Source organism: Odontesthes bonariensis, chromosome 22 (genome assembly GCF_027942865.1).
Source record: "Odontesthes bonariensis isolate fOdoBon6 chromosome 22, fOdoBon6.hap1, whole genome shotgun sequence".
Taxonomy (NCBI): domain Eukaryota; kingdom Metazoa; phylum Chordata; class Actinopteri; order Atheriniformes; family Atherinopsidae; genus Odontesthes; species Odontesthes bonariensis.
This window is the reverse complement of record NC_134527.1, coordinates 23,516,228-23,542,155: the sequence shown is the minus strand read 5'-3', so window position 1 is coordinate 23,542,155 and position 25,928 is coordinate 23,516,228. Positions and strand designations below refer to the sequence as shown.

The window sequence follows — 25,928 nt, the reverse complement described above, 5'->3', positions numbered from 1 at the left end:
GTGAAATCACAAGGTTAGGGAGCATGATTTGGAAAGAAATTGTATTCCTTGAAGAATGTTTCCCCATTGAAGAATAAAGGTACAATTACATACATATATCATAAAATTCAGTCCATACATCTAGAGAAACTGCAAAAAAAGGGCAATATAACAACATGACTAAGTTAAAAAAGTAATTTTCTTTAGTCTGAAAATTTCCCCTTTGGTTCAAGGAAGTTATCAACATTTTTCAGTGGTTTCAAGAAAGATTATTCAAAAAGTAATCTGCAGATCTTTCGGAAAGTGTTAGTTTACATGAAAGAAATTAACACTCCACATCAAAAACGGGTACCCCCAAGTGTCACATTCACATCTAAACCCACAGAATCCAAAACATTTCAGACTTTTTGGCCACAGTGACCAAAAACACTATTTCTGCTGCTCTCAGATGCATATTTCAGAGGGATTTGGGAAAACTCGCGTGAGGAAAGCAGAGACAAATTTGCAGTTAAGACACCAACAAAAGAAAACCAAGAAAAACAGAATCTTTAGCTGGCAAACAGATTATGAATATATGTGTGTGTGTGTGTGTGTGTGTGTGTGTGTGTGTGTTAACTAGATTTGATTGTTTAATTTGATATAAAGTAACACAAAGTTTATTTATTCCCAAAGCAGATATCACTGTGCATTCTTCCAAACATCCATTAGTTCATTGAATGACTCATAAAAAGGTGGTTGAAAGAATTTACATGACCAACATAGACTGCCCACAAACCACATTTGAAAACTGTGATATCTTCCAAAGGGCTTGCTATCTGCTCACTGGGAGTTTAAACTTACCTATCACAATTACAAATCCTATGAATATAATTTGGAGTTCAGACATGATGATTAGTTTATACCAATTTCTTAAAATATTGAACAAGGATGATTCCAAGATTGCTTGCAAATACCTTCTTTTCTTTAGCGCAGCATCAGCATGAATATTTTGTAGAGGATGATCACTGTCACACTGCATCGCTTCCAACATAGACACAGACAAGAAAGCAATAAATTACTGTTTGGGTGGCTTGTACTAGTAAGCTAAATAATAAAAAGTAATTGTGCCAAAAACAGTTATACAGACATGCTCAAGGGTATTTGCTGAACTTCAGACCTGAAAACATACTGTTGAAGAGAGGCAATTTAAGTGAGTTTAAAAGTAGCATGGCTGTGGTGCCAAACAGTGTGGTTTCACTCTTTCAGAAACTGCTGACTTACACACAAACTCTCCCAGATTTGATATAGAATGATTTGGAAAAAATAAATGATTAAATAAAGTAAAACATCTGGTAAGAGACAGTTCTCTGGGCAAAAATGGGCTGTTGACAGCAGAGGTCAGAGAAGGAAGGCCAGACTGGTTTGAGCTTTTCCACACTTGTCAGAGTACCATCTCTTTAGGCACAATGAATAAAGCAGATGGCCCACACGAGCAGAAGGCCACGCCAGTTGACTCTCCTGTCAGGTGAGGAAAGGAAACAGAGTCTACAGTTGGAAAGATAGCACCAAAACTGCACAATGAAGGATTTGATTCATTAAAATGTTGCCTGGTCTGGGGAGTCTCAAATTCTGCTGCCACAATACATTATCAACAATATAAAACCATGGATCCACAATGCCTTGTATCAACTGTTCAGGTTGCTGTCAGTCGTGTGGATTCTCAGCAAATTGCTTAGATTCCCTTATTGACTGAATGGTATCTGGTTCTACTTTTCCTAATGTTCTTCTTTTTCATAAAATAACAAGTAACCATGCATGAACAAAAGAGGACTGTTCTTTTTTACTTTAAGTTGTACACTCACTGGCCACTTTATTAGGTACACCTTGCTAGTAAAAGGTTGGACCCCCTTTTGCCTTCAGAACTGTGGCAAATGGTTACACTGTGGTAATAAAGGGATGGATATATACATATGTATATATCTGTTAACGCATTAAATTTGACATATTTATAGAACGTGTTTACATTAATCTTTGCGTTAAAAGGTTAAATTTCATTAACTTGTTTTAATTTTGAGAGCCCACATCTCCAATCCTCTATTGTCCAATTTTGGTGAGCCAGTACGAATTGTAGTCTCAGTTCTTAGCTAAAAGGAGCTGCACCCGACGTGGTCTTCTGCTGCTGTAGCCCATCTTCTTCAAGCTTCCACGTGTTGTGCGTTCAGAGATGGTATTCTGCATTCCTTGGTTGTAACGAGTGCTTATTTGAGTTACTGTTGCCTTCCTATCATCTCGAACTGTTGAACAGTCCATTCCCCTCTGACCTCTCTCATCAACAAGGCATTTTTGTCCACATAACTGCCGCTCACTGGATATTTTCTCTTTTTCGGACCATTCTCTGTACACCCTTGAGATGGTTGTGTGTGAAAATCCCAGTAGATCAGCAGTTTCTGGAATACTCAGACCAGCCCATCTGGCACCAACAACCATGTCATGTTCAAAGTCACTTAAATCCCAATTCTTCCCCATTCTGATGCTCGGTTTGAACTTCAGCAAGTTGTCTTGACCACCTCCACATGCCTAAATGCATTGAGTTGTGGCCATGCGATTGGCTGATTAGCTATTTGTGTTAACAAGCACTTGAGCAGGTGTACCTAAGAAATATATCATTACTTAGATCCTTCCATTTTCTACACTCGCTTAATTAAGCGTAGAATCTGAGAAATCCAATTTGTTTTAGGTAAAAATAGTTTGTTTTGCTGCTTTCATGCTGTCAATAAATCAACAGATTTTTTTAACCCCTTGTCCATTATAAAATGATTTAAGATTTTTATATGTAATAATATGAGATGCCGTTTACCAAATACACCCCTCACCCCTCCTTTAAACAAAAAACAAAAACGAAAAATATTGTTACAGATACAGTAAAATTAAACAAGAGTGGTAATAATACCCGAACGCTGTTTAAAGCAGACGCCTTGTGGTCATTATGAGAAAACTGGCTGCAACGCAAATTTATACATATGGAATGTAGTTAAACCCTGAAATGACTTCGCAACACAACTAAATTTAAAAGGTAGTTTAATTTCCCGCAGTTGAAACACAACACGCTGTTGCTAACTAAGGTGTTAAGGAGTCACTCACCTGCGCAGCAGGAGAAAGTGAATGACATGTTGGGTGATGAAAAAGACAGATATTATGTCACACAGTTGGTTTACCAACTTGAAAATGTACAACACTGCACTTTCAACGTCGATGCGGACGCAAGATTGTGTCTTCCATCTTTCCTGGTTTGTTTTGTTTTTTACTTTAGAATGCCACTTCAGCCCCTGAGATGGAGTTGGACGGGTACTGCGCATGCGCAGCGCTCACAATGGGTAGGCTACTCCTGGCTGGGAGTCGGTCAGGTCAGGTGATGAGCAGTCTTTAGTGAAATATTTATGGCGTCTTTTCTTCTACTGACTCGATTACACGCCATCAACACAACATAACATCAACAACAGAACATCTGGTTTCACAAAGGGCCACGTTTATATTACACTTGACTTTACATTACATTACTACTACTAAATCCCCAGCTTCCTCTGGTGGCATAGCTGAAGTTCTTTAAAGATATAGAAAGCATTCTTTATGTTGTCTGCTCTACCCTGCCACTAAATAAGGCCATACTCTACTCTAAAAAACTAGCTTGATGAAGATTCAAGATTAAATTTGCTAGTTAGGTATAATCTAATTAAATATTAATTTATTCGTTTAAATACCTAAGGTAGAATAAACACCCATAAATACATTTGAACATTTTCTTTTATTTTAACTACGACAGAATAAAAACTGAAAAAGCTCAAAAATAAGAAAAAAAAACAGGATTGCCTGCCATGTCTCCTTTATCTTGCAGGATGTTGCTAAATGTTATTTCAGCTACTCCAATGGAAGTAAAAGTTAAAGGGAAGGAAAGATGAGTGATTGAACTAACAGGAAGCTGTGAAACCGAACTTGATTCGACATACACAGCAAATTTGAAATAAACATGTTCCTTATCATTGGATCTTTTTTCCAGACGGAACTCCTATTCATAAGCTAAACAGCGACACCCCGTGGACATACTGTAGAAACACTAGCATCAATTTGTCCGTTTGGAGTTTGAGGTTAGTGTCAAAGCACCCATCCTGCATGCTGAAAAATAAAGTTGTTTCTTTTCAATTGAAATAATTTGGAGTACCGTCAAGCCATGAAGGTGAAATATTCATAAAATGTAGATTGTAGCTATCATACCATATAAAAATCACATCTGTAAAAGCACTCTCGACTGATGTATGATTAACAATCACACATTACCTCATTGTGGTGGTCATTATCTCAGCGAGTAACCGAGTAACTTGTTAAGTTCAAAGTTCTACTTATGCTTTGTGTTGTGAAACAGATCACTGAGTTTGTTTTTTCAGGGAAAGCTTATGTTCGTCAAATAGCCATGCAAAGTCCTTCTACCTTTTCATGTTTGCGTCACAGACACATAGTGCAATAAACTAATTCTCTGCACGCAGAGACACATTGTCTCAGAGACAGGATGCACTACCCACTCTTTTGAAAGTGCCTGGAATTATCTTGTGACCATAGTTCGATCAGTGAATTCAAAATCGAAGACATCACATGAAGTCAGGGTATACAGGGACGACGAGGCTTTTAAATTGAACTTTACAGTTGTTCAGGGTCATGCGGGGAAAGCGTGCATAAGCACTTTGAGTGGTAAACCAAGAGAAGTGCTGAGTTGGAGATATCCAGTACAAGATGTTCAAATTACTGTCTGAGTCTGTATTAATGATCATGACAGGATATTATGGCATGCAGTTGCATTGGCACATAGCAATAGGAATTCAGCTAGCTGATTATTGTAGTGTTGTTTAAATACTCCATTGGATAAAGTTGTTTTTGTGGAACGTCACTTAAAAACTAAAAAAGAGAGAACTGTTAAACTCAGTCATCAGTCAAAATGATGAAATCAATGGAAGGCTATTGTTAATTTAAAACAAAATGTGTCCACTATCTTTGAACTTTGCACTTTTTGACCTACAGTCGCAGAAGTGATCAAACCAACCACTCACCTTAAGAAAGGGCACTTGTGATTGGTCGGAAGAGCTGCACACCCCTTTTACTTCCCCCATCTTTGTTCTAGAGTCCACCTTTTTTAGCTTTGGAGACACTCTTACCTCCGCCACTTTCAGCAGTAGGTCCCAGACCAGCACCTGACAGCAAAATGTCTGAAAAAGGAGCTTTCGACACCAACGTACTCACCCTCACCAGATTTGTTTTGGAAGAGGGTAGGAAGGCCCATGGAACAGGTGAACTAACAAACCTGCTCAACTCCATCTGCACAGCTGTCAAAGCCATTTCTACTGCTGTCAGGAAGGCTGGGATTGCTAACCTGTGAGTAGCATTCTTTATCTAATTCACAATGAGGAACTGTGACAAAAATGTCTGTTCAGTGTTCAAATGTTCAAAGTTCAATGTGTCGACAGTAGATTTTTTTTATTAATGCACCCGTTTTCCAGGTAATAAAAACAATATATTCAGTAAATGAACTGGTGATGCAAGTGCAGCATGAGTATTAGCATGCAGTGTTAACTAAGCCCCTGGCCAAAGGTAAACTTTGCACATGTTTTGCACAACTCCTCAGGGCAGAGGTCAAGAAGAACATTACCAATTTAGGACAGTCTGTTTTTATGCCTATCACATTTCCTGAATTGGGTTCTTAAAAATCAAATCAGTGTGAGAGGTTTTTTACCAGTTTTCAGGTTGTAAAAGTCAACTCTGTTCCTCATTCTTCTCTGGTTAGATATGGCATTGCTGGAAGCACCAATGTGACAGGGGACCAGGTGAAGAAGCTGGATGTCCTGTCCAATGACCTTGTCATCAACATGATCAAGTCCTCCTTCTCCTCTTGTGCGCTGGTCTCTGAGGAAGATGAAAAAGCCATTATTGTGGAACCAGATAAGAGAGTAAGTGTATTTCTACACAATGTTAATTCATGTGATCATCATTTGAAAAAAGGATTTTTATTGTATGATAAAAATAAATCAAAATTTTTCCTAATCCTGCAGGGAAAGTACATTGTGTGCTTTGATCCACTGGATGGTTCCTCCAACATCGACTGCCTTGTCTCAATTGGAACAATCTTTGCCATTTACAAAAAGGTCAGTGATTCTAATATTGCATGTTTATTCAAAACAAAATAAAGTCATCATATTACATCAACACATTCTGAAGTCATGTTATAACCACAGTGGTGGTATAGATATAAAGATGGTGATAGGAGTTCCATACTGTACCCTTTATCATGTGTCAACACTGCAGGAATATTGTTGAATATATACTGAGGAAGAAAGAAAAATCAGATACTAAATAAGCTGTTCAGACTTTATTTACTTCTAAATTAAAAGAAGCTGAGCTGCACTTGGTGTGGTGGTGAGCACAGTAGTTTCAGAGCAAGAGGGTTCCTGGTTCAAATCCCAGCTGGAGCCTCTCTGTGTGGAGTTTGCATGTTCTCCCTGTGTATGCATGGGTCCTCTCTGGCATGTTATAATTGGTGATTCTAAATTTAAACGAGGTGTGAGTTGGATTAAGCAGGTATAGAAAATGGATGATAAGAAGCTCAATACTCATAATGCTGCAATAATCTTTTCTCAAAATATCGCTGTCAAAGTAACTTTCGTACTGCATGTCATTGATTCTCAGAATTTCTTTCCAATTTGTGTAACTTTTCCACACTTCCACAGACAACAGATGGGGAGCCATGTGAGAATGATGCTCTGCAGCCCGGCAGAAACATCGTGGCAGCTGGTTACGCCCTGTACGGCAGTGCCACCATGATGGTCCTCTCCACGGGACAGGGGGTGAACTGCTTCATGCTTGACCCCGTAAGACTAAGGTTTTACTGTAACAGATGGCATCAAAACTCTTCTCTAATACCAGTGCTGTCAGTGTGTATAACTGCATATTTCCTGATTTTTATTCTTTATTCCAGTCAATTGGTGAATTCATTTTGGTAGACCAAGATGTGAGGATTAAGAAGAAGGGAAAAATCTACAGTTTGAATGAAGGATACGCACAACATTTTTATCCTGATGTGACAGAATACCTACAAAAGAAGAAATTCCCAGAGGTAAAGCAAATGACTTTAAACCAAATGTGAGACTGACCTTGGATTATCTGTGTTGTATAAATAAAGACAAATCATTTTGGATTTTGAATATCATGAAGTGGCTATTATAATTTGGATAATACACTTCATTCTTTGTATTCAGGATGGTTCTGCACCATATGGTAGTCGATATGTTGGTTCAATGGTGGCAGATGTTCATCGAACTTTGGTGTACGGAGGGATCTTTTTATATCCTGCTAATGTCAAGAGCCCAAAGGGCAAGGTGAGGAGGTGGAGTTGGAAAAAAAAGTCTACTCTTCTTACAGTCTGTGTTAACTTATTGTAAAATCCAATCATCATATACATTCTTATTGTTCCATGACTCTTCTCATCCTGTTTCTCAGCTGAGACTGCTTTATGAATGCAACCCCATGGCCTTCATCATGCAGCAGGCAGGAGGCATGGCCACCACTGGATCACAAAACGTTTTGGACATCCAGCCCACCAACATCCACCAGAGAGTCCCTGTGGTCTTGGGATCTCCTGATGATGTGCAAGAGTACATTTCCATCTTCAAGAAGCATAACAAATAAGGTAATGATACTTGATGTAGGAATCAGCAAGCAAACTCTGACAATAAGTAAAAATACTAATGTTGTTTTGGCTTTCTTACATATAGCGATCGAGTCTGGCTCAGTCACACAACCAAGAGGCTCAGTCAGGACAAACATTTAGCTTTTTTTCCACATTCCTTTGGAATGCTGTACTCATGAAGGAACCAGGAGCTTCACCGGATCTAACTCTGCCTCACACTGTACTTATTCCATCTTGTTGCTGTGTGTTATTTATAGAGAGTTACCTTGTATTTTATAAATAAAAACAAATGGAACTATGCTCATGTTCATCCCTGACTTGTCAGATTTCTACGTTGGCTGTGTGGTCCCAATGTGCAAACTCCTGTTGTTGTGTGTGTCTTTATGGTGCAAAGATCATCTTTCAGATCACAACCTGCAGGTCACCTGTATGACAGTAATGATTTTAACACAACAGGAACATTCAAAGTATAATAAGATGTTTATACACATTCACATTCACTGAAGAAACCAGGTACAACAACTGTCTGAACCCAGTGTGATGCTAAAAAAGTTATTCAGTTATGGTAAAAAGAACAACATCTGCTTTTCTTCAACAAGGCTTATTTGCAACTCTTGGAATGTAAACAGTCAGCCCTTTTAAGGGGTCTGATTTCATGAATTTGGGCAGTCTTTCCCATTTCAATGTATGAACAATGCTTTCCTTTCATATTGCTGCCAAGAAAAATAAGAACACAGCTCATTTTATTACATTCTATTTGGAAATAATGACATTTCGGGATGCAAGCCCATGTATCTCACATCACTTGAAATTACAACTTTGTTTCTCGGATGTCTAAATAAGTTCAACCAGTAATGATAGGAGCTGTTTGTATTGTTAAGACAAACCAATGTGAATAAACAATATTTTTGTTCTGTGGAAAGAATGGCAATGCGACTTTTTTAGATTTGGCTGGAATATTAGTTTTTCAGTGGTTGTCTGAACCTATTTGGAATCTTTTTCATGTTGTTTATGATGCAAACTCAAAACACTTTTAGATGAATGGCTCGACAAATGGTAAAATACACATTCGTTTTTTTTATCTTGGAGAGCTAGATTTAAAAAAAAAGATAAAACATTAAGTGAATTGGTCATCGGTTTGAGGAGGCACAGAACCTGGCCCATTCTGTATCAGTAGATGCTGTGGAGAAGAGAGGGTCTCCACATTTAAGTGTCTGCAGATTCACATCTCAAAGGAACTTTTCTTGTCAGCAAGTGCCTTAGATGCAGTAAAATAAAAAGCAAACAACCCCCCCCCCCCTCCATCACCATTTGCTGCTCAGCCATTGAGAGTATTTTAACTTCACAGTGTGGTACGTCAGCTGCTCACCAACAAAAGGTCAATAAAATGGCCGAGAAGATTATTAGCTGCATTTTTGCCTTCTCTGGAAGATCTCACAGCTCTCAGTTCTACCACAGAGCCTGTAAAATAATATAAGTATCCTCCCACTCTACTGGCCTCTAGAAGGCAGTATGGCAGTAGGAAAAGCTGAACAAGAGCAGTTTCTTTCCCTGAGACATCAGAGTCCTAAACTGCACCACATGATACACGTTTTAGTGTGAAACTGTCACAAAACAATAAGCTTCTTGTAAAATTTTAAATATCTATTAGTCTAACCAATAGTAAACCATTCATTGTATGGTTTATTGTTCAATAAAAGTTTTGTATCCCCTTGTTAGAAACAATTGATTCCATGCTTCAGTTTTTGGATGACTCATCAACATCTTAGCTGCCCTCAAGACTAGGGCACAGGTACACTGACGCTGAATCAGATCTAAGATGGTTGAACAAGCGTTGATCCGGAAGAGTTAGAGGTTCTGGTAGGCAGATTATGTAACTTTGATGGAGCTACACTATCTGCTTTGGCTGCCTTTTGGCACATTTTCAACCTTCATTGCAGTAAGAAACTCTGGTGTGTACATTAAGAGCTAAATCAATCAAATAATAGAAAACAAGTAGAGCAGATGTGTGGCACTATAGAATAAGTTCAGCAGCGTCAGTGATGCTGCTTAGCTACCTCCTTAACCGATGACTGCAAAAAACACTGACTGTTTTGTCACACAAGACTGTTTCACCAGCAAATTACATGAAAAAGACAAAAATTAAACAAAATAACTGCTTTTAAAATGTCTTAACTATGCATTCATTATTGTTGAATCTTGTGAAAAATTAGTAGTTGTATTTGTTGACTTATAACAACGCATGCTCTTCCACAGATAGAGGGGGTCCTCTTCTGGCATGTTGTGCTGACAGACTGAATACTACGTGTTAACATCTCTCTATCCAGCTGGAACCAAGAAAGGGGATGAGTTTTTTTAAAATATATATAGTTTTTTTTATTGCACATCAACCTTGGAAAACATAAGGATAAAGATCAGCCCATTAACGGCTTATATTCCTTTTAGATGATGTGTTTCTTTGTTAGCGCCTGATGATTTTTGGCATCACAAACACACCCTGACTGGAAGGCTTTTGTAGAGAAAGAAATGCTTTAGATTTGCAACAACACTAATGAGCTATAAATCAAAATCAAATCAAATCAAATTTATTTATATAGCACATTTCATGTACAAACAGTTCAAAGTGCTTTCCATAAAATAAAAGCATTGCAGCAGGGAGTGCAAGAAGCATTAAAAATACATAAAAGAATATAAAGAGAAACAAATAAAATCCTATAAGGACTTGCTGAGAAAAACAAAAAGATCTGACACAATGTCAACACAAAAGCCTCATTCAATCAATCAAGCCTGTTTAACAGACCAGTCAGGGAATAATGAACATGGAGTCAGCACATGCAGACACATGGGAGGGGGGATCCTGATATGGATCTCAATGAGCTTTATTCTTTTAATCAAAAGCAATAATAACTGACTTGTTACTTGGAAAGTTGGCAATGAATTGTAAATGCATGAAGGAATTCCTCTTACTAAGTCTCTAGATGTGAAATTATAGTACGTGAGTCATATTAAAGTTGAATTTCAAGTGAAAGCAGATGTGTGATTGGAGACAGGATGCTCAATGCTTCTGAAAGAGCTCCTTTGTATATACAGAGACCAAAAAATAATTCATGTAGCTCCAGTGTGCTGGATGGAATCCATATTGTCTGGTTTTCACTAAGGGCGAAGCCGCTTCTCTTTTAACATGTGTTTGTCAGTGTCAGCATTTAAGAGCTTTGGTGCCCATGAAACACGCACAGGTTTTTGGCTTCTTGTTTATTTCGATTTTTGTACAGACTCTGTATGATTATAGGCTACAGAGTCAATATTTAGATGTGCTGGAAAAGCAAAAGTCAGCCTGTTTATGTTCCCCTTGCTACTGTGTGTGGTGTATGTGTACGTACTTTTATAGTATGTGTGTTGACTCATGTCAGATGACATCTATCACTCTATCACTATAATTTTTTCTAAATCGGATGAAATAAAAATATGTTTAAAATTAGCTGAAGTCACTTTTAAAGTTACAGTAACTATACATCATAAATATTAAAAATTACATCAGATCTATGGTATTTTAGCTAATTTTGTTAAAAGAATTCTAGCATGTCAATTTCTTCCTAAAAACAGGTCAGTACCTGTTGTTTCCTGTTGTCGGCCCTCACTGTCTGAGTGAAATCCCGTCCATGTCTAGACAGGTTCTGTTTACCTTACACTCTGATGAAGAGTGTAATAGTGGTGCTTCTGTGGTGTGTCTGCGGGGACGACAGCTTGCTCAACAACATCAACAACATCAACAACCTCTCCCTCTCTCCCATCTCAGTTTTGCATGAGCCGGAACAAAATGATGTAAAAAAAACAACAACAGATCATCCAATTTAAACGTTTGCAGAAGTGCAATAAAAAAATTAAATAAAAAAAATCTAAGATAAAAACAGACATGCATGATATTTTCAGCAGTTATACCAGACTGAATAAATGCCATTGTTGTCCAATTCTCCATTGTGGCCCCAGTCTGGAAACCCACTGGCTAATTTTTCATGGCTCCCTGTGTAGCCATAAAATTCAGAATAGGGATATTTTGGTCAAAGCTTATGAAAAGGCTAAACTGTTCTGTTCCTTTTTTCTCTCCAAGTGGACTGATTACCAGCAATGGAAAACCCTTGTTATTTGTGAATATTCATGTAAATATAAATTTATCAGTCAACCAATCAGACTTTCTTTGAACAGGACTTTTCACATACAACTGAATGTAGCACAAAGTTCTTTACAGAGTGCAAACATGAAAAACAATACAAACTAGTATTGCAAACAACACATCCCACCTTGTACCACCCCCTCCCACCACAGATCTAATGCTTTAAAAGATTGTATAATGAACAACTCTCAATGTAAGTGTGAAAAAATGAGGAGGGATAAATGACACATTATTGTATTTACATCTAAAAAAACACAAGAGGCAGATAAAAAAAGTTGCACAATTGTTCAATAATAAAATTCTAGAGGGTTGAACTATGATCACAATCCCCAAAAATATTCTAATATACTTCTTCGTGAAACGATGAAATGAGACCAAAAAGATAAAAACAAAATTAAATTGAAAACGACTAAAAGTACAACTCAATTAATAGCATACACCAGAAGGTAAAGATATCTCAAATCAGTTCATAGAAAAATAGAGATATATGTACATAGAGATGTGTGGTTTGTCACCAAATTGATCTTGTATCAGCAACAACTCATCTTTAGATTCAGTGTGTAGGCAACATATCAAAGACAGCAAAGATACAGATTCCCCGTTATGATCATGAGTTATGATGATAATGAATGATTTTCAATTCATTTCATCAGCTGCATGTTACTGCTCTCAAGTTACAACAGGGCAACTTTCATATCTTCACTTTTTGAGTCATGTAAACCAGTCATATTCCCTAGGTTTTTGTCTTTTGGTTTTTCCTACGTTCTGGTATTCCCATCTCTCATTTTTTGATGTTTCTTCTTTTATTTTGGTGAGATTGTGTCCTTTGTTTAATTTCTCTTGGCTTTACAGCAGACAACTCACACATGGTTTCCGTTGCTAATTGCCCCACCTATTGTTCATCCCCTCATCACTCCATCAATATTTATTCTCCTGGTTGTCCTTTGTTCATTTCCTAGTTCATTCATGTCTTCCTCTGCTGGTTTCTACTGCCAGCTTTCCAGACTTTTCTGGTCAGTCAGTCGGTCAGTCAGTCAGTCATTTTATTCGCTGCCCTGCCTGAGCAGCGCCTTTAGTTAGTTTTAACAAACCAATGTTCATTTATGTCACCTGTCCTTGCCTCCTTCATTGGTAGTCCTGCATCTGGGTCCTCTTCCTCCTTGAGTTCAACCATGAATCCTGACAAAAGCAATAATTACACAAAACTTTGTCTTTATGGTCATTCTTCTGTTAAAAACAATCGTGGAGATAGTTGCTGCACTGCAGCAGTGCCCCAATGGAAAGGTTGTTGACAATTTGGCAAAACGTACAACTCATGTACCACATTTCAATGTGAAGCCAGCCTAAGTCCTAACAACTTTCCTCACCTGTGTGATGTTTTCCAATGAGGTCAAGAGAAGATTAGCTTGATAAGATATACATATTACCATTAGATCTTACCCTGTGACTACCTATTTCAACTCAACCATTCTACCTTCACCCCCATTTTGCAGAGCTGTTCTGGCTCTGAAAACTGAAGACTCAACACAAAATGAAAGCTTACAGTCTTAGTAGACTTTAATGCACACACTGCACCATTCCTGTGATACAGGTGCACACAGTAAAAATGGTTTTGCACATTCCCTCTATAAATGTACTTAAAATAGAGTGTGGTCATTGTAGCCATGGGGTTGGCATGACAGATTAGTATTTACCACAGAGCACTGCCATAACTAATCAAAGTCTAACTGCATAGTTGTAAACTTTTTGATCAACGCGGTCTCACTCCCACCTTGTCACATACTGTTGCTCAGATGAGAGCCCATGGTATAACATTTCATTCTGCAATGGGGATTTTTCAATGTGTAGGGTAGTGATTTGCTACATTGATTCTGGGTGAGTATGTATACAATCAACAAGGTCCATGTTTGAAGGTTTGAGGGTTGGTGCAGGAATAAAACACAAGACTATCATCCCAGAGCTTGCATTTTGCATCCCATTACATACAGTTTTTTGTAACATGTTTAGTTAAGAAAATGAAAACCCCTTGGTTAGATTTAGATTTAGAAAAACATTGTCAGTTTGTTTAACAATGCTGACTACATGTTAGAAGGATCAGTTTTCCCCTGTGCAACAAGCTTCTCCTCTCTACTATAGTGACGAGTCTGATATTTGACTACTATCTCAGCATCTATTTCAGTTACTGCAGGACTTCTGTAGCAGATTATTAGACTATGTGACTCCAAGCAATCCTGACCGAGCATTCATATGTGTTGAGTTGGGAAAGAGAACAGGATGTTTAGAACTGAAGGCAGGTTTTTCCTTTGAAATTTTTTTCTTTTTCATGCAGTCCAGATTCCAGAGCATGCCATGTCTTTATCACACAAGAGATGTTTTAGGATGATACCACATGTTCTGAGACAAAGTGAATCCCTGTGGGGAAGCTGTGCACCATAACAGGAAAAAGATTTTACTTTGGAAGCACAGAAGAGTGCAGAACTACTAATTCAGATATAAGTAATTCTGAGTATTCTCAGAAAGTTATAATTATCAAAGCCAAATATTTAAAACAGAGTATGATGTGAGAGTTAATGAACAAGCCATTGTTTTGCGGTGCTGTTTTCTGATCAGAAAGACTTAAACAGAGTGGAAGAGACAGAAAAGTGGACACATGTCTTTGTCATCACAAATCAGGGTAAGCGATAGCAATAGAGCACTGACAAGTATTACCTGTGAGACATGGGACAATTGAAATGCACCTGAGCTGTTAAGACCTGCAGTATAGAGATTGTCTGCAATAATGGTCATGTAATGACAAGCTAAAAAAGACATTTTTGCTTATGCCAAAGTATGGCAAACAGCAAAGCCACACACATTTCTCCAGAGCTAATTCCACAGAGGATATCCATTACTAAAGAAGGAGGCGTGTAGCTATGACAGAATGAAAAAGACCTCTTGGCAGACAGCGGTTTTGGTTTTTGTTTGAAACTTGACCTCTCCTCTCCACACATCCTCCTCCTCCGAAGGAACTGCGCAGGGACAGATATGCCACAATGGCCTTAACACAGAGAGGTTATTGTTTGCTATATTAAGGACTTAAAAGAAAAACAGAAAGGATAAAATTGCTATCCAGCACCCAAGTGCTGAGCAGACAAAAAGGCAGTTTGTAATTGTTTTAAGACTTTTCAGGAGACTCCTCCATCAGCATTGAATAGACTTTAATTGGCTACATTATGTTGATGAATTTTTTTCTTTTGTTTTGTTATTTTGCAGTGGCCCAATGAATACCAATGTGACAGTGAAATGAGTACTTATACGAACCACAGTGTTTACTGTTTATAGACTGCGGTGGTGGCGGTCAAGGAAATTGGATTTGGTTGTCAAACTCAGAAAGTCTTGTCATCATTTTGTCAATGTTGCAGTACCAAAACTGTGTGGGATTTTTGGAACCAAAATGACTAAATAGGTGAGAAGATCAATACCATCAAAATCTGTTGGTCAGTGCAAACATTTCAACCAGCTGCCAGTTATCTTAGCTTAGCACAAAGAGTGCTAACATGGGGTAAAAGGTTGCTCTGTCAAATATTAACAAAACCTTCTACAGCTTTTAAAAATTAACACTTTATTTCATATGTGCATGAAATGCTCATACATGCCAGATTTGTGCCAGATCATTTCTCGGTCCTGAATAGTCAAGGAAACACCTAATCATGTTGTGGTGTTGTGTAGAACCTTAAGTCTTTGTTCCAAGCTCAAAACCAGACAGCAGTCAAATCTGAAGGAGAATCATGACGATACGGCTTGAAAAAAAAAAAACAATCCACCTGACTGGAGTGCAGAACTGGTACTTCAGTTAAAATGATATGGCTGATTGCTTGGTTCAATGTGAATGAGAACTAAACCAGCTCTTTCTTGTTCGAAATATAGCATTTGGTTAGCTAAAGTTACAGAAAATGGCCAAAAAGGAGCAGCACATAAAATCACCTTCTGCAAATTTTTATTATACTTCAGCTTTTGCACGGAAATAAAACATTGAGGTGATAAGCGTTAATTTGTGCGATTTACAGATGTTCATAAGTGGAAGATTGGTAGACAATAGGTTGGTCAGACTACAAGCATGTCTTAAAGACATAAAGACCTGGATGACTCAGAACTGTCTGCTTCTAAATTCAGAAAAAACTGAAGTCGTTATCTTTGTACCTGAGCGCTTCAGGGAGAAATTGTCTAGCTATATAGTTACTCTAGATGGTATTTCCTTGGCTTCTAGTTCTACAGTGAGGAACCTTGGAGTTATTTTTGACCAGAACTTATTATTTGACTCGCATATAAAACAGGTTTCTAGGACTGCCTTCTTTCATCTTCGTAATATTGTTAAAATCAGGAACATCTTGTCTCAGAGTGATGCAGAAAAACTAGTCCATGCATTTGTTACTTCAAGATTGGACTACTGTAATTCTTTATTATTGGGCTGTCCCACATATTCTCTGAAAAGCCTTCAGCTGATCCAAAATGCTGCAGCCAGAGTTCTGATGAGAACTAACAGGAGAGATCATATTTCTCCAGTTTTAGCTTCTCATCATTGGCTCCCTGTTAAATTCAGAATAGAATTTAAGATTCTTCTCCTTACATATAAAGCTCTTAATGACCGAGCTCCATCATAGCTTAAAGATCTCTTTGTAAGATGTTTTCCTAACAGAGCACTTCGTTCCCAAACTGCAGGTTTACTTGAGGTTCCCAGAGTTTCTAAAAGTAGAATGGGAGGCAGAGCCTTCAGTTATCAGGCCCCTCTCTTGTGGAATAAGCTGCCAGTAAATGTCCGGGAAGCAGACACCCTTTCCACTTTTAAGACCAGACTTAAAACTTTCCTTTTTTATAAAGCTTATAGTTAGGGATGGCTCAGGTGATCCTGAAACATCCCATAGTTAAGCTGCTATAGGCCTAGACTGCTGGGGGAGCTCATCTGACACACCTTTCCTCACTTTACTCTCTTTATGTATGTGTGATATTATTGTGGTCATTAACTCGTGTTTCCCTGTTCCAACAGATATTCTTTGAATGGTGTTACAGTGCCGCCGCGGCCCCCTCCCCCCCTTTCTGTCGTCTCAAACCCCAGCTGGCCGAGGCGGATGGCCACCCTTCCTGAGTCTGGTTCTGCCAGAGGTTTCTTCCTGTTAAAAGGGAGTCGTTTCTCTCCACAGTCGCCTCAGGCACGCTCAGGACGGGAGATTGGACTGAAAAAGAAAAAGTTTTCAGTGCAATCTGTTGGTTTCCTTAGCTAGGAAATTGTTTTTGAATTGGCTCTATATTAAACGAATTGGATTATTTTATAAATAATTATGATTACAATTAATTGAATTCCAATTGGCTTGAATTGGACTTTATTATCTAAGTGCCTTGAGATGACATTTGTTGTATTTGGCGCTATATAAATAAAAAGGAATTGAATTGAAGAGGTTTTGGATGGAGGAAGTATGGACTCATATGATATATGTCTGAAATTTAAAGCGTCAGGTTCAAATTTGGATCCTTTCTGGAAGAAAGTTCAGGAAAGATTTAGAGTAGCGGTGGGATGGTCGGGGAGAAAAAGAGTTTCTTTCATTTGAATACAGGCTCTAAATAAACAACAAGAACGGGAACAAAAAGTCATAAATCACATTGTCATTTCAAATAGTCATTGTGTAAGACTATTGTTGTGGGCAGGAAGAACCTTCCGTACTGGTCCTTATTGCAATGTAGCTGAAGAAGTCTCTGAATGAAGAAACTCTGTTGTTTATTTAATATGTTGCGTGGATCATGTGCAGTGTTTTCTGTTACTTCTGTTACTTTATGAGCATTATTGTTGCACAATCCAGGGTCTATGGAGCCGTTTTTTTTCAGTAGCAACTATCCTCTAATCCAATCTCACTTACAATTGGTGTACGGTTTTCAAGCTTCATTACAGTAAGAAACTCTGGTCTATAAATCCATCCATCCATTTTCTATACCCGCAGAATCCGTCGGTCGGGTCGCAGGGGGGCTGGAGCCTATCCCAGCGGTCATCGGAGGAGAGGCGGGGTAAACCCTGGACAGGCCGCCAGTCCATCACAGGGCCACACAGACAAACAACCACACTCACTCCTAAGGACAATTTTAGAGACAACTATTAACCTCACATGCATGTTTTTGGACAGTGGGAGGAAGCTGGAGTACCCGGAGAGAGAACCCACGCATACACGGGTAGAACAAGCAAACTCCACACAGAAAGGCCCCAGCCGGGAGTTGAACCTGGAACCTTCTTGCTGTGAGGCAGCCTCTCTAGTCTATACATTAAGAGCTAAATCAATCAAATAAGAGAAAACAAATAGAGCAGGTGTGGCACTATAAAATAAGTGCAGCAGCATCGGTGATGCTGCTTATGCTACCTCCTTAAAAGATGACTGCAAAAAGAATTGCAACTCTATGTTCTCCAAGGTTGTTGAAGTTAGCAAACTCCATTTCTAAGCTAACATTCGCTATTTGTTACACACTGTTAACACTCTTCACAACACTGGCTTGCTTCTTGAAAGGACTGATATGGCATTTTTCCGCTGTCAGCTGATATGAACAAGGGGGTGAAAGATGGCCACATAATGTGCGGGCTATGTTTTTTATTCACTTCAATAAAGCCTAATTTCTCAAGGAAAAAAAAATGTATGTAAAAATGTTATGCACACCCAGCATAAGAAATATAATCATTGGACTGAGCAGCATGGTACTACTGCAGCAGCGGCTCTGTTTACAAATCTGAGTACATTCCTTCTTCAGTATAGGCACTGTTTAACAGGCTCTCACTAATGCTAACATTCTGATGTTTAGCAGAAGTTTATCATCTTCACGCTATTAGGTCATCCTGCAAAATCCATTGGTGGAATTTAATCAAAGCTGACACATTACTACATCCAAAAAGTTAAAGCTTTTGGTGACACTATAGAGGAAACTTATCATAAAAATCATAATCAAGATTAGTTCTCTTGGAACCAAAGATGTTTGTACAAAATTTGCTGCCAAGAAATCAAATCGATGTGAAGATGTTCACTTAACACAAACTATTCAATCTCAGAAGTCAGTAAGCTTCATCCTCAAGGGCAAGTACATACTGTATAAAATGCAATAATAATCCATCTGATAGTTATTGATATGTTTCACGCTAAATTGGTGTGGTCACTATTAGACTACAATTCAAATCTTAATCCAAGTGATTTAACCACAGCTGTCTAGTCTTGTAGGTACATATCCAAAAGCCAGAGCACTGTGGTGCTCTGTTATTGACTTACTTAAAGATTATACACAGATCAGATCATGTCATACTTGCACAGGCCGACAAAAAGTTTAAGTTATTTTCATGTTTTCACAAAAGTCATATATTTTTTATTTTTTCTCTTTCATGCCGAAAGAATGCAACAGACATCTGAGAGGTTTTCATGAGCCAAAGAAAAATAAAAAACCCAAGCAGAAAAACCCCTGGTCGCTCTTTAATATTGCTTCTTTCCTCCATGCCCCCCTTTTCTGCCTCCCTCTCTGGGCTTGGAAGCACTTGAATACAAAGTTCACTGAATTGTTCTGGCAGTGCAGCTTGTGTGTAATGACTTCTGACAGCAGTGGAGACAAACTGAAGAGCATGTCTGTCTCTGCATGAGTATTTACAAATCTACTCTGGGGAACCGCATTCCAATTCTGGAAACGCGATTACATGCAAGTTGCCATGAACAACCGCATGTATCAGGAGGCTGCCTATTTGTTTGAAATAGATAGAAGAGGGCACTGGCCTCATACTGAAATCTGGGAAATCTGAGACATTCAGTGTAAAAGTAAAGAATGTAAGTGATAGAGCAGTAGCTTAAGAGGTACAGCTACAGCGACAGCAGTTGCCTGCTCCACTGAATCTGGCCGTTGTTCTTGTCTGGCTGCCACCCAACACTGATGGAATTTTGGTTCTGCTATGCATTATGAACTCCTTCTTAAACGTGAACTGCATAGAAGTGAGTGTAGCTAGGGTGTAATCTTTAGAGTGTTCTCAGTTGAAAAGAAGTCTTTGTGAAGCCATTGGAAACGGGAGAATTATAGGTACCCGACATTTTCACACAAGGCAAAAACATGTAAGACTGTAGCGTTTCAGTGATAGAGCAGCATTTCTTTTTTGTTAAGTGGCGGCTTTGCTCTTAACAGTCTGGGCTGTTGTCAGGTTCTTTTGTAGTTAATAGAGACTCTTGAGTAGCTCACTATTTGGGCTTTTTATAACCTCCACTTTGATGTTGCTTTAAATTGAGTCTGAAGTCTGACTGTTGGACTGGAATGCCAGCTGGGTGACATAGAGGAGGGGGTGTTTGGCTAAGAAACTCCACTGCACTTGTTTTGACTCCTCGCTAATCTCTCTAATTGGAATTTGGGGTCCAAGGGCCCCCAGAGAGCTGCCAGATCTTTGTGGTAATAGTTTGGTGATGTGACAGGGTCAGAACAGAGTTATCCAAATTACTGGGTTGTTTTGTTCCCTATTCTTTGTTCTTTTGCCCTCAAGGCCTCAACATATCCAATCAATCTTCATTTACAGCTCTATCAAGCCAGGTTTGTTTACAGGGTGTAATCTTGCAGTTGTTATTCCTCGTAACACTTTTCTCTCGTTAAGTGCTATTGTCTTTAAATAGGAAATACCCTTTACCAAGTGATAAAGCACTGGATACTTGCTTCCACTTGCAGAGAATGGGTAGTAAAGAAAACAACTGTAAAGACCTTTTTTTCCCTATTTTTTTCTCATGCGAAAGCCTCTGGTGCTTTCCAAACAACATCTGGAAATCACAGTTGCTACACCTTAAAGATAACACATCGTCATTGACGTGTTCAGATATCTTAACAGTTATCATGAATGTGGTGTTTACATAAAGGGGAATTACTAAATATAAATACTACACACAATCTCAACCCTTTTTCCAACGTCCCAAGCCTCTTTAAGGATGAAACTTCTTGAAGGAGCTTCGGCGGCAGAACGTTTCTGTAGTCTGCGTCACTGCCAGAATGTGACGACGAATCGCAGCAGTTAAGCGGACCAATCAGATGGGGTTGTTGCAGTATCTAATCAACCCTTTACAAAATAACCCGCATTACCAAGAAACTGCAGTTGGAGTGGATGCGGGTGAGCAGAGAAATAGCACGAGTTTCTTTGGAAACACGGATCTCAAGGTAACTATGGAATCAATCTTGGAACTAGAAAGTCTTTTGCGTCCTTTTTGTTGAAGTTTGCCTCAACTGTGAGGCGTCCCCGTGGCTGCAGAACGACATATAGCATGAAACCTCCTTCAAAGGACCGAAACTGGCAGGAAATCGAAACTTTGTTTCGACACTGAAACTTTTAGGAACTCAACATGATTTGCTTGTTTTGGCCATCCTTGATGCGCAGTTGCAGACTTAACTCGGCGCTTCATTGACTTCAAATCTCCAACTGTGACGTGAAGTGAAATCCTCAAGGAACAACCGTTAATGCTGCGTGATGGAGACGCTCTCATGATGTTTGTAAGATTTAATCTAGGATAAAAATGGCAAATCTTGCCATTTCAACGGAGCGGTCGGTAGTTTTGATATGCGCTGTTTTCATCCTAATAACTGGTATCTGCCGCGGATCTCCGAACCACAACCATCGGCTGGTCTGTTGGAAAGCCATCCTGAAGTGTCATGGAGAGGCGGAGTGCCATTACGCTTATGATCAGTACATGTATGCTTGCGCATCTGTTATCAGCGGGGAAAGTAAGAAGTGTCCCAGTCACTGTATATCCTCTCTAATCCAGCTCAATCAAACCCGGAGTGGCCCGGCTCTGGAGGACTGCGACTGTGCCCGGGACCAGGTCTGCAGGACCACAAAACAAGCCATCGATCCATGCCTGCCGCGGACCAGCATCTTGGGCTGTACCGAGGCCCGACTGCAGTGCGAAATGGACCTAGCCTGCAGCTCAGCCATGAGGGATTATTTGTTTCACTGCCGAAAACTTTTCGGAGGACAGAGGTGTTCTGACAATTGCCGCAGAATGATCGCCAGCATGCGCTCCATACCGAAGGCGCAACAGCTTGACACTTGTGTCTGTGATGGAACTGAAAGAAACATATGTGAGTACATCAAATTAAACATGAAAAACTTGTGCTCCGATTCCAGTGACAGGTTCGCGGGAAGCGGATTTTCAGACTCTGAAGAGGATACAGAGGACAATTATATCGAGGACTATCCATTTGTGGAAAATTCAAGTGGCTCTTCAGCTTCTCGAACTCTGCTTAACTTCCTGACCATATTGATTTTTTGTCATATTCACCATGTATTGTAATATGTTTGGAAATTGATTTCAACCATAAATCCCCAGCATACAAATGCAAGCTGGGGATTAGATCTCGTGGTCATCAAGTCAGCCTATGTTTTAGTTACCCTTTCAAATCTGGTTGTCATATGATGCTGTTGAAGAGGCCTGGAGTGTAAATGAATGTAAAAAAAATAGTTAAGTGAAAATATTTTTATATGATTTTTTTTTTATGTGAAAAGTAATTTGCACTGTAAGGAAAGGCGAATCCCGCTTTTGTGCAGCATTATGTTCACACAGAAAGGAAATATGTTTAGTTTCTAAGTGCCTACAGTCTTTTTACCCGTTGTGAAAGCAACAACACTTCATGTAAAACCAAAGTTGATGTAAGTCACTTAAATGTGTCTTGACCCCGAGGCAGATCTGGCGTCTGCAAAAAAAAGCTCTTAAAGTGATACACTTGTCCTTGTAAACATGAATGTTTGCAGAAGGTATAAAGTGTTGATTCGCAAAAACAGACTAGAGAAAGGTGAACTCCTGGATTTCCAGCACAAATGGAGCCAAGAAGCATTTATTCTGTTTGTTTATCTTCACCGCTTGTCATGTTTTAAAGAATTAAATCTGTCATGAAAACAGATTTCTGAAGTTACATGCATACCAAATAAATCAGATTAAAAAAAAAAAAAAAAAATCATGCTTTGCTTCACTTTAATCTGTAATATTTGGTTGAAAATATCAGGCTTCAAAATTTACGTTGTCCGTATACAGTACTCTCTTTTAATTCTGTCCCCTCAGATTTATTGTTTTAAGTTACATAAGTCTAGACTTTCATTTATTTTACTGTTTTATTGATGCATGGTAGTCCTTGTTTTAATTTATTCCTCTCAAGGCACAGGTGTTTTGGTATTCTTGGTATTTACAGCTGTAATGCATTATGTAAGTAATGCCAGTGATAAAAGTTAAATCTAAACCACTTTTAGTTTAACTGAGCAGATTAAGAACTCACAAGGTACATTCCAACAGTTTTTCTAATGATTAAGGCACATAAAGACAATGATACACATTATAGAGTTTTGTATACCTCTCAAACCACTATAGCAGGTTACCATATCAATTGTATAATTTTGAATTTGATGATGGTCGCATGGTGCAGGATACACGTATGTGTTCACACACATGTGAAACATGTGGTTCAGACAGCTCTCTGTATCTACAAAAAAATCCAGCATCCCCTCCTTCACTTGTCATGATGGGTCTTGAAACTATTGATAGTAGCCATGCTGCTTTTATAGAAAAAGACACGGGTCATCCAGCCCATTCATTGGTAGAAAAGTCGAGTGGCACCTCTATTATGCAGATGCAAAATACACAATGGTGCAGTGGCACAATGTGGGGGGACTTCATTCATCCTGTTTCTCTATTACCCTTCTCTTGGAGTGGGGGAGCATGAGGAGACAGCTGTCCCAGAGGAAGACAGAGGAGTGGCGTGAGAGAGTTCAGTTTTATTGCATGTTCAAACTCCAGCTGATACTCTATGCACAGTTCATCATTTATTTTGGGTAAATGTCAGTACTCTTAACAGCCACATGTTTAGAGGTCTTCTTTAACTTTATCTGTGAGGATAATTGTTGTCATATGGGCACACTTTATTTTACTATATGATTTAACTCGGAAAAAATGTAAGCTATGATTAATCTGTAACAGACTTAACATGGATAATGAATTCTACAATGAACATTTTTGGGTCTTTGTTATGAGAAGCAAAAGCCTGCCACTGTGACTTTAAGAGAGCACCCATGCATTCCAGCCATTAATAATTGTAATGCCTTTTTATTATTGTTGAGGATAATGAAAGGATGAGAGTCATATTGTGGACCCTGATAATACATTGCCTTGAAATGTTTTCCATTAACTTTTTGGCACCAGAGGGAAAAAAATAGGAATGTTGTGCTTGTTTTCCCATGCTGGAATAGAGAATAGTCAACTTGAGCTTTTGGTTCAGGGACCAGAACATCATTAAAATGGCTTCATCATAACTCAAACTGTTGCTTGGCCAACCTCCCATCTTCCCCTTCTCAAATCATTCATCCCCCAGGATACACTAACGAAAAGAAAACAGGCTCAGTATTCATGGAGAGAACAAATTAAATGTGTTCTCTGTACAGGGTTATTATTGAAGGGCTCAACTATAGGTTATTGAAATATGAAATTATTTGAACCTATTTTGGAATTCAAAACAATTCAAGCACGTTTCCTCAGTAGAGTGAAATAAACCCATTCCTCTCAAAGCCCTGGTGGAACTTTTCAAATGATTTTTGAAACTGATCAGTCATGCGACTGACTTTCTCCTGTTTAATATATTTTAATTATTGAAATAAAAAGAATTAACTCTAATTATTTCCACATAACCTTAAGGGATGGGGCTAAAAAAAAAGTGTCAAAAGAGAGAATGTGGCTAAAATGTACCTTAATGCAAATAGCAGAGTGATAATGTAATTACATTAGCTTCAGATTCTACATGCTGCAAAGAAAAAGTTCAAATAGTTCATCAATCAGTCCATATTTTCAGCAGTTGTTTTTAAATTCTAGTATTTGTATTTGGCAAAGTTTGTTCTAATAATTTCAGAATACTTTCTTTAGTCTTCTTTATTAGATGAACAAATCAATAAATTTGATTATGCTCCATCAGGCCCATCAATCTTATACACAAATGATTAGCTATTAATTCGAAAAAATGATTAGGTTTCAGTTCCCAAAGAAAACACAGTGGACTTGCTGAGAGCTTTTAAAGCTGTTTGCGGCTGCTGAAGCAATACTGAGAGACTGTGATTAACTTATGCAGCCTTCACTGTAGCTATGAGGCTTAAAAAGCTAAACCATGCAATCAGTCTTTTAGCATTTGGGAGTCGTAGTCATTTAACTTCAGCATTTTTTCCACTTTAGTGCCCCCTAGCTGTTAACCTGCAGGACGCTGTGTAGTCTCAGTTATATGCTTGAGCAAAATTTGATGATGATGGTGGTGTTGATTTGAACACACAAAAATTTGTCAGCTAATCAAGCAATACATACCATCTCAAATAAAACATATGGGCAGTTATAGAGGTCAACTAAACATGGTATGTACCATGTAAATACCTAGAATCTGGAAGAAAAAATATGAAGAATGAAAAGAGTGATTCATTGTTGCTCTGTAAGTTACAAGTTTTGTAAAAATGCACCTAAATGAGATATTTAAAGAGAGACAAATAAAATCCTCACATATGATACCTCTTTGCTAATGTCAGAGAATATGTGTCTACTACATGTATGGTCGTGTTTTAAACTTTTGAACATGTTTGACCAATAGTTAAGCTGTGATTAAAAAAGTAAACACATTTAGCAAAAGCAAAGTGAGGTGAATAAACCCCACTGACCCACAGTAATTGGAAGTTGAGAGGGTGGGCTTGAGAAAGGCAGGCTTTAGAGAGGTGGGAAAGGTGGAGGAGGGGTTGATTTATGATTGAGGGTTAATGGGGGAAGGGTCTGTGCTGGGTTGAATGTCAGGGGGATTTCAAGCCTCGCTGAACGATGATGCAAAGAGAGAATATTCTATCAGCCAATCAGATAGTTTTTGCTGAATGTATTGGACAAGGATTGTCCTTTGGTTCACTCCCATTTCCCTCCTGCTGCTTACAGAAGGGCAGGTTTTCAAGGAGTGCGAAAAGGGGCACAAAACCAAACTGACAAGGGGCATAACTTCATTTCCACGGTGGTGGGACAGCTGTGTGGAGTAATCTACCGTGGCAGCCCTCTAAAACTTCAA

At 38.7% G+C, this 25,928-nt stretch overlaps 2 protein-coding genes across 2 annotated transcripts; both read left to right on the top strand.

Annotated features, from left to right (window-relative positions):
- The first annotated feature begins 5,206 nt into the window (after positions 1-5,206).
- fbp1b (fructose-1,6-bisphosphatase 1b) lies at positions 5,207-7,683 on the top strand. The gene is made up of 7 exons (XM_075455581.1): positions 5,207-5,376; positions 5,786-5,948; positions 6,051-6,143; positions 6,726-6,866; positions 6,974-7,111; positions 7,254-7,373; positions 7,495-7,683. The coding sequence occupies exons 1-7, from the start codon at positions 5,207-5,209 to the stop codon at positions 7,681-7,683; spliced, it is 1,014 nt and encodes a 337-aa protein (XP_075311696.1).
- Positions 7,684-20,934: 13,251 nt separating this feature from the next.
- Positions 20,935-25,577, top strand: gas1b (growth arrest-specific 1b). The gene has a single exon (XM_075456094.1). It carries the CDS (start codon positions 21,380-21,382, stop codon positions 22,154-22,156), a length of 777 nt encoding a protein of 258 aa, XP_075312209.1. The 5' UTR covers positions 20,935-21,379; the 3' UTR covers positions 22,157-25,577.
- The last annotated feature ends 351 nt before the right edge of the window (positions 25,578-25,928 follow it).

Excerpts from the sequence above, each read along its gene's own strand:
- fbp1b (XM_075455581.1), top strand. The coding sequence starts at position 5,207 with ATGTCTGAAAAAGGAGCTTTCGACACCAACGTACTCACCCTCACCAGA. Across the intron at positions 6,144-6,725 it reads TCTTTGCCATTTACAAAAAG|ACAACAGATGGGGAGCCATG; the intron begins GTCAGTGATTCT and ends ACACTTCCACAG. Across the intron at positions 7,112-7,253 it reads AAAAGAAGAAATTCCCAGAG|GATGGTTCTGCACCATATGG; the intron begins GTAAAGCAAATG and ends CTTTGTATTCAG.
- gas1b (XM_075456094.1), top strand. The coding sequence starts at position 21,380 with ATGGCAAATCTTGCCATTTCAACGGAGCGGTCGGTAGTTTTGATATGC.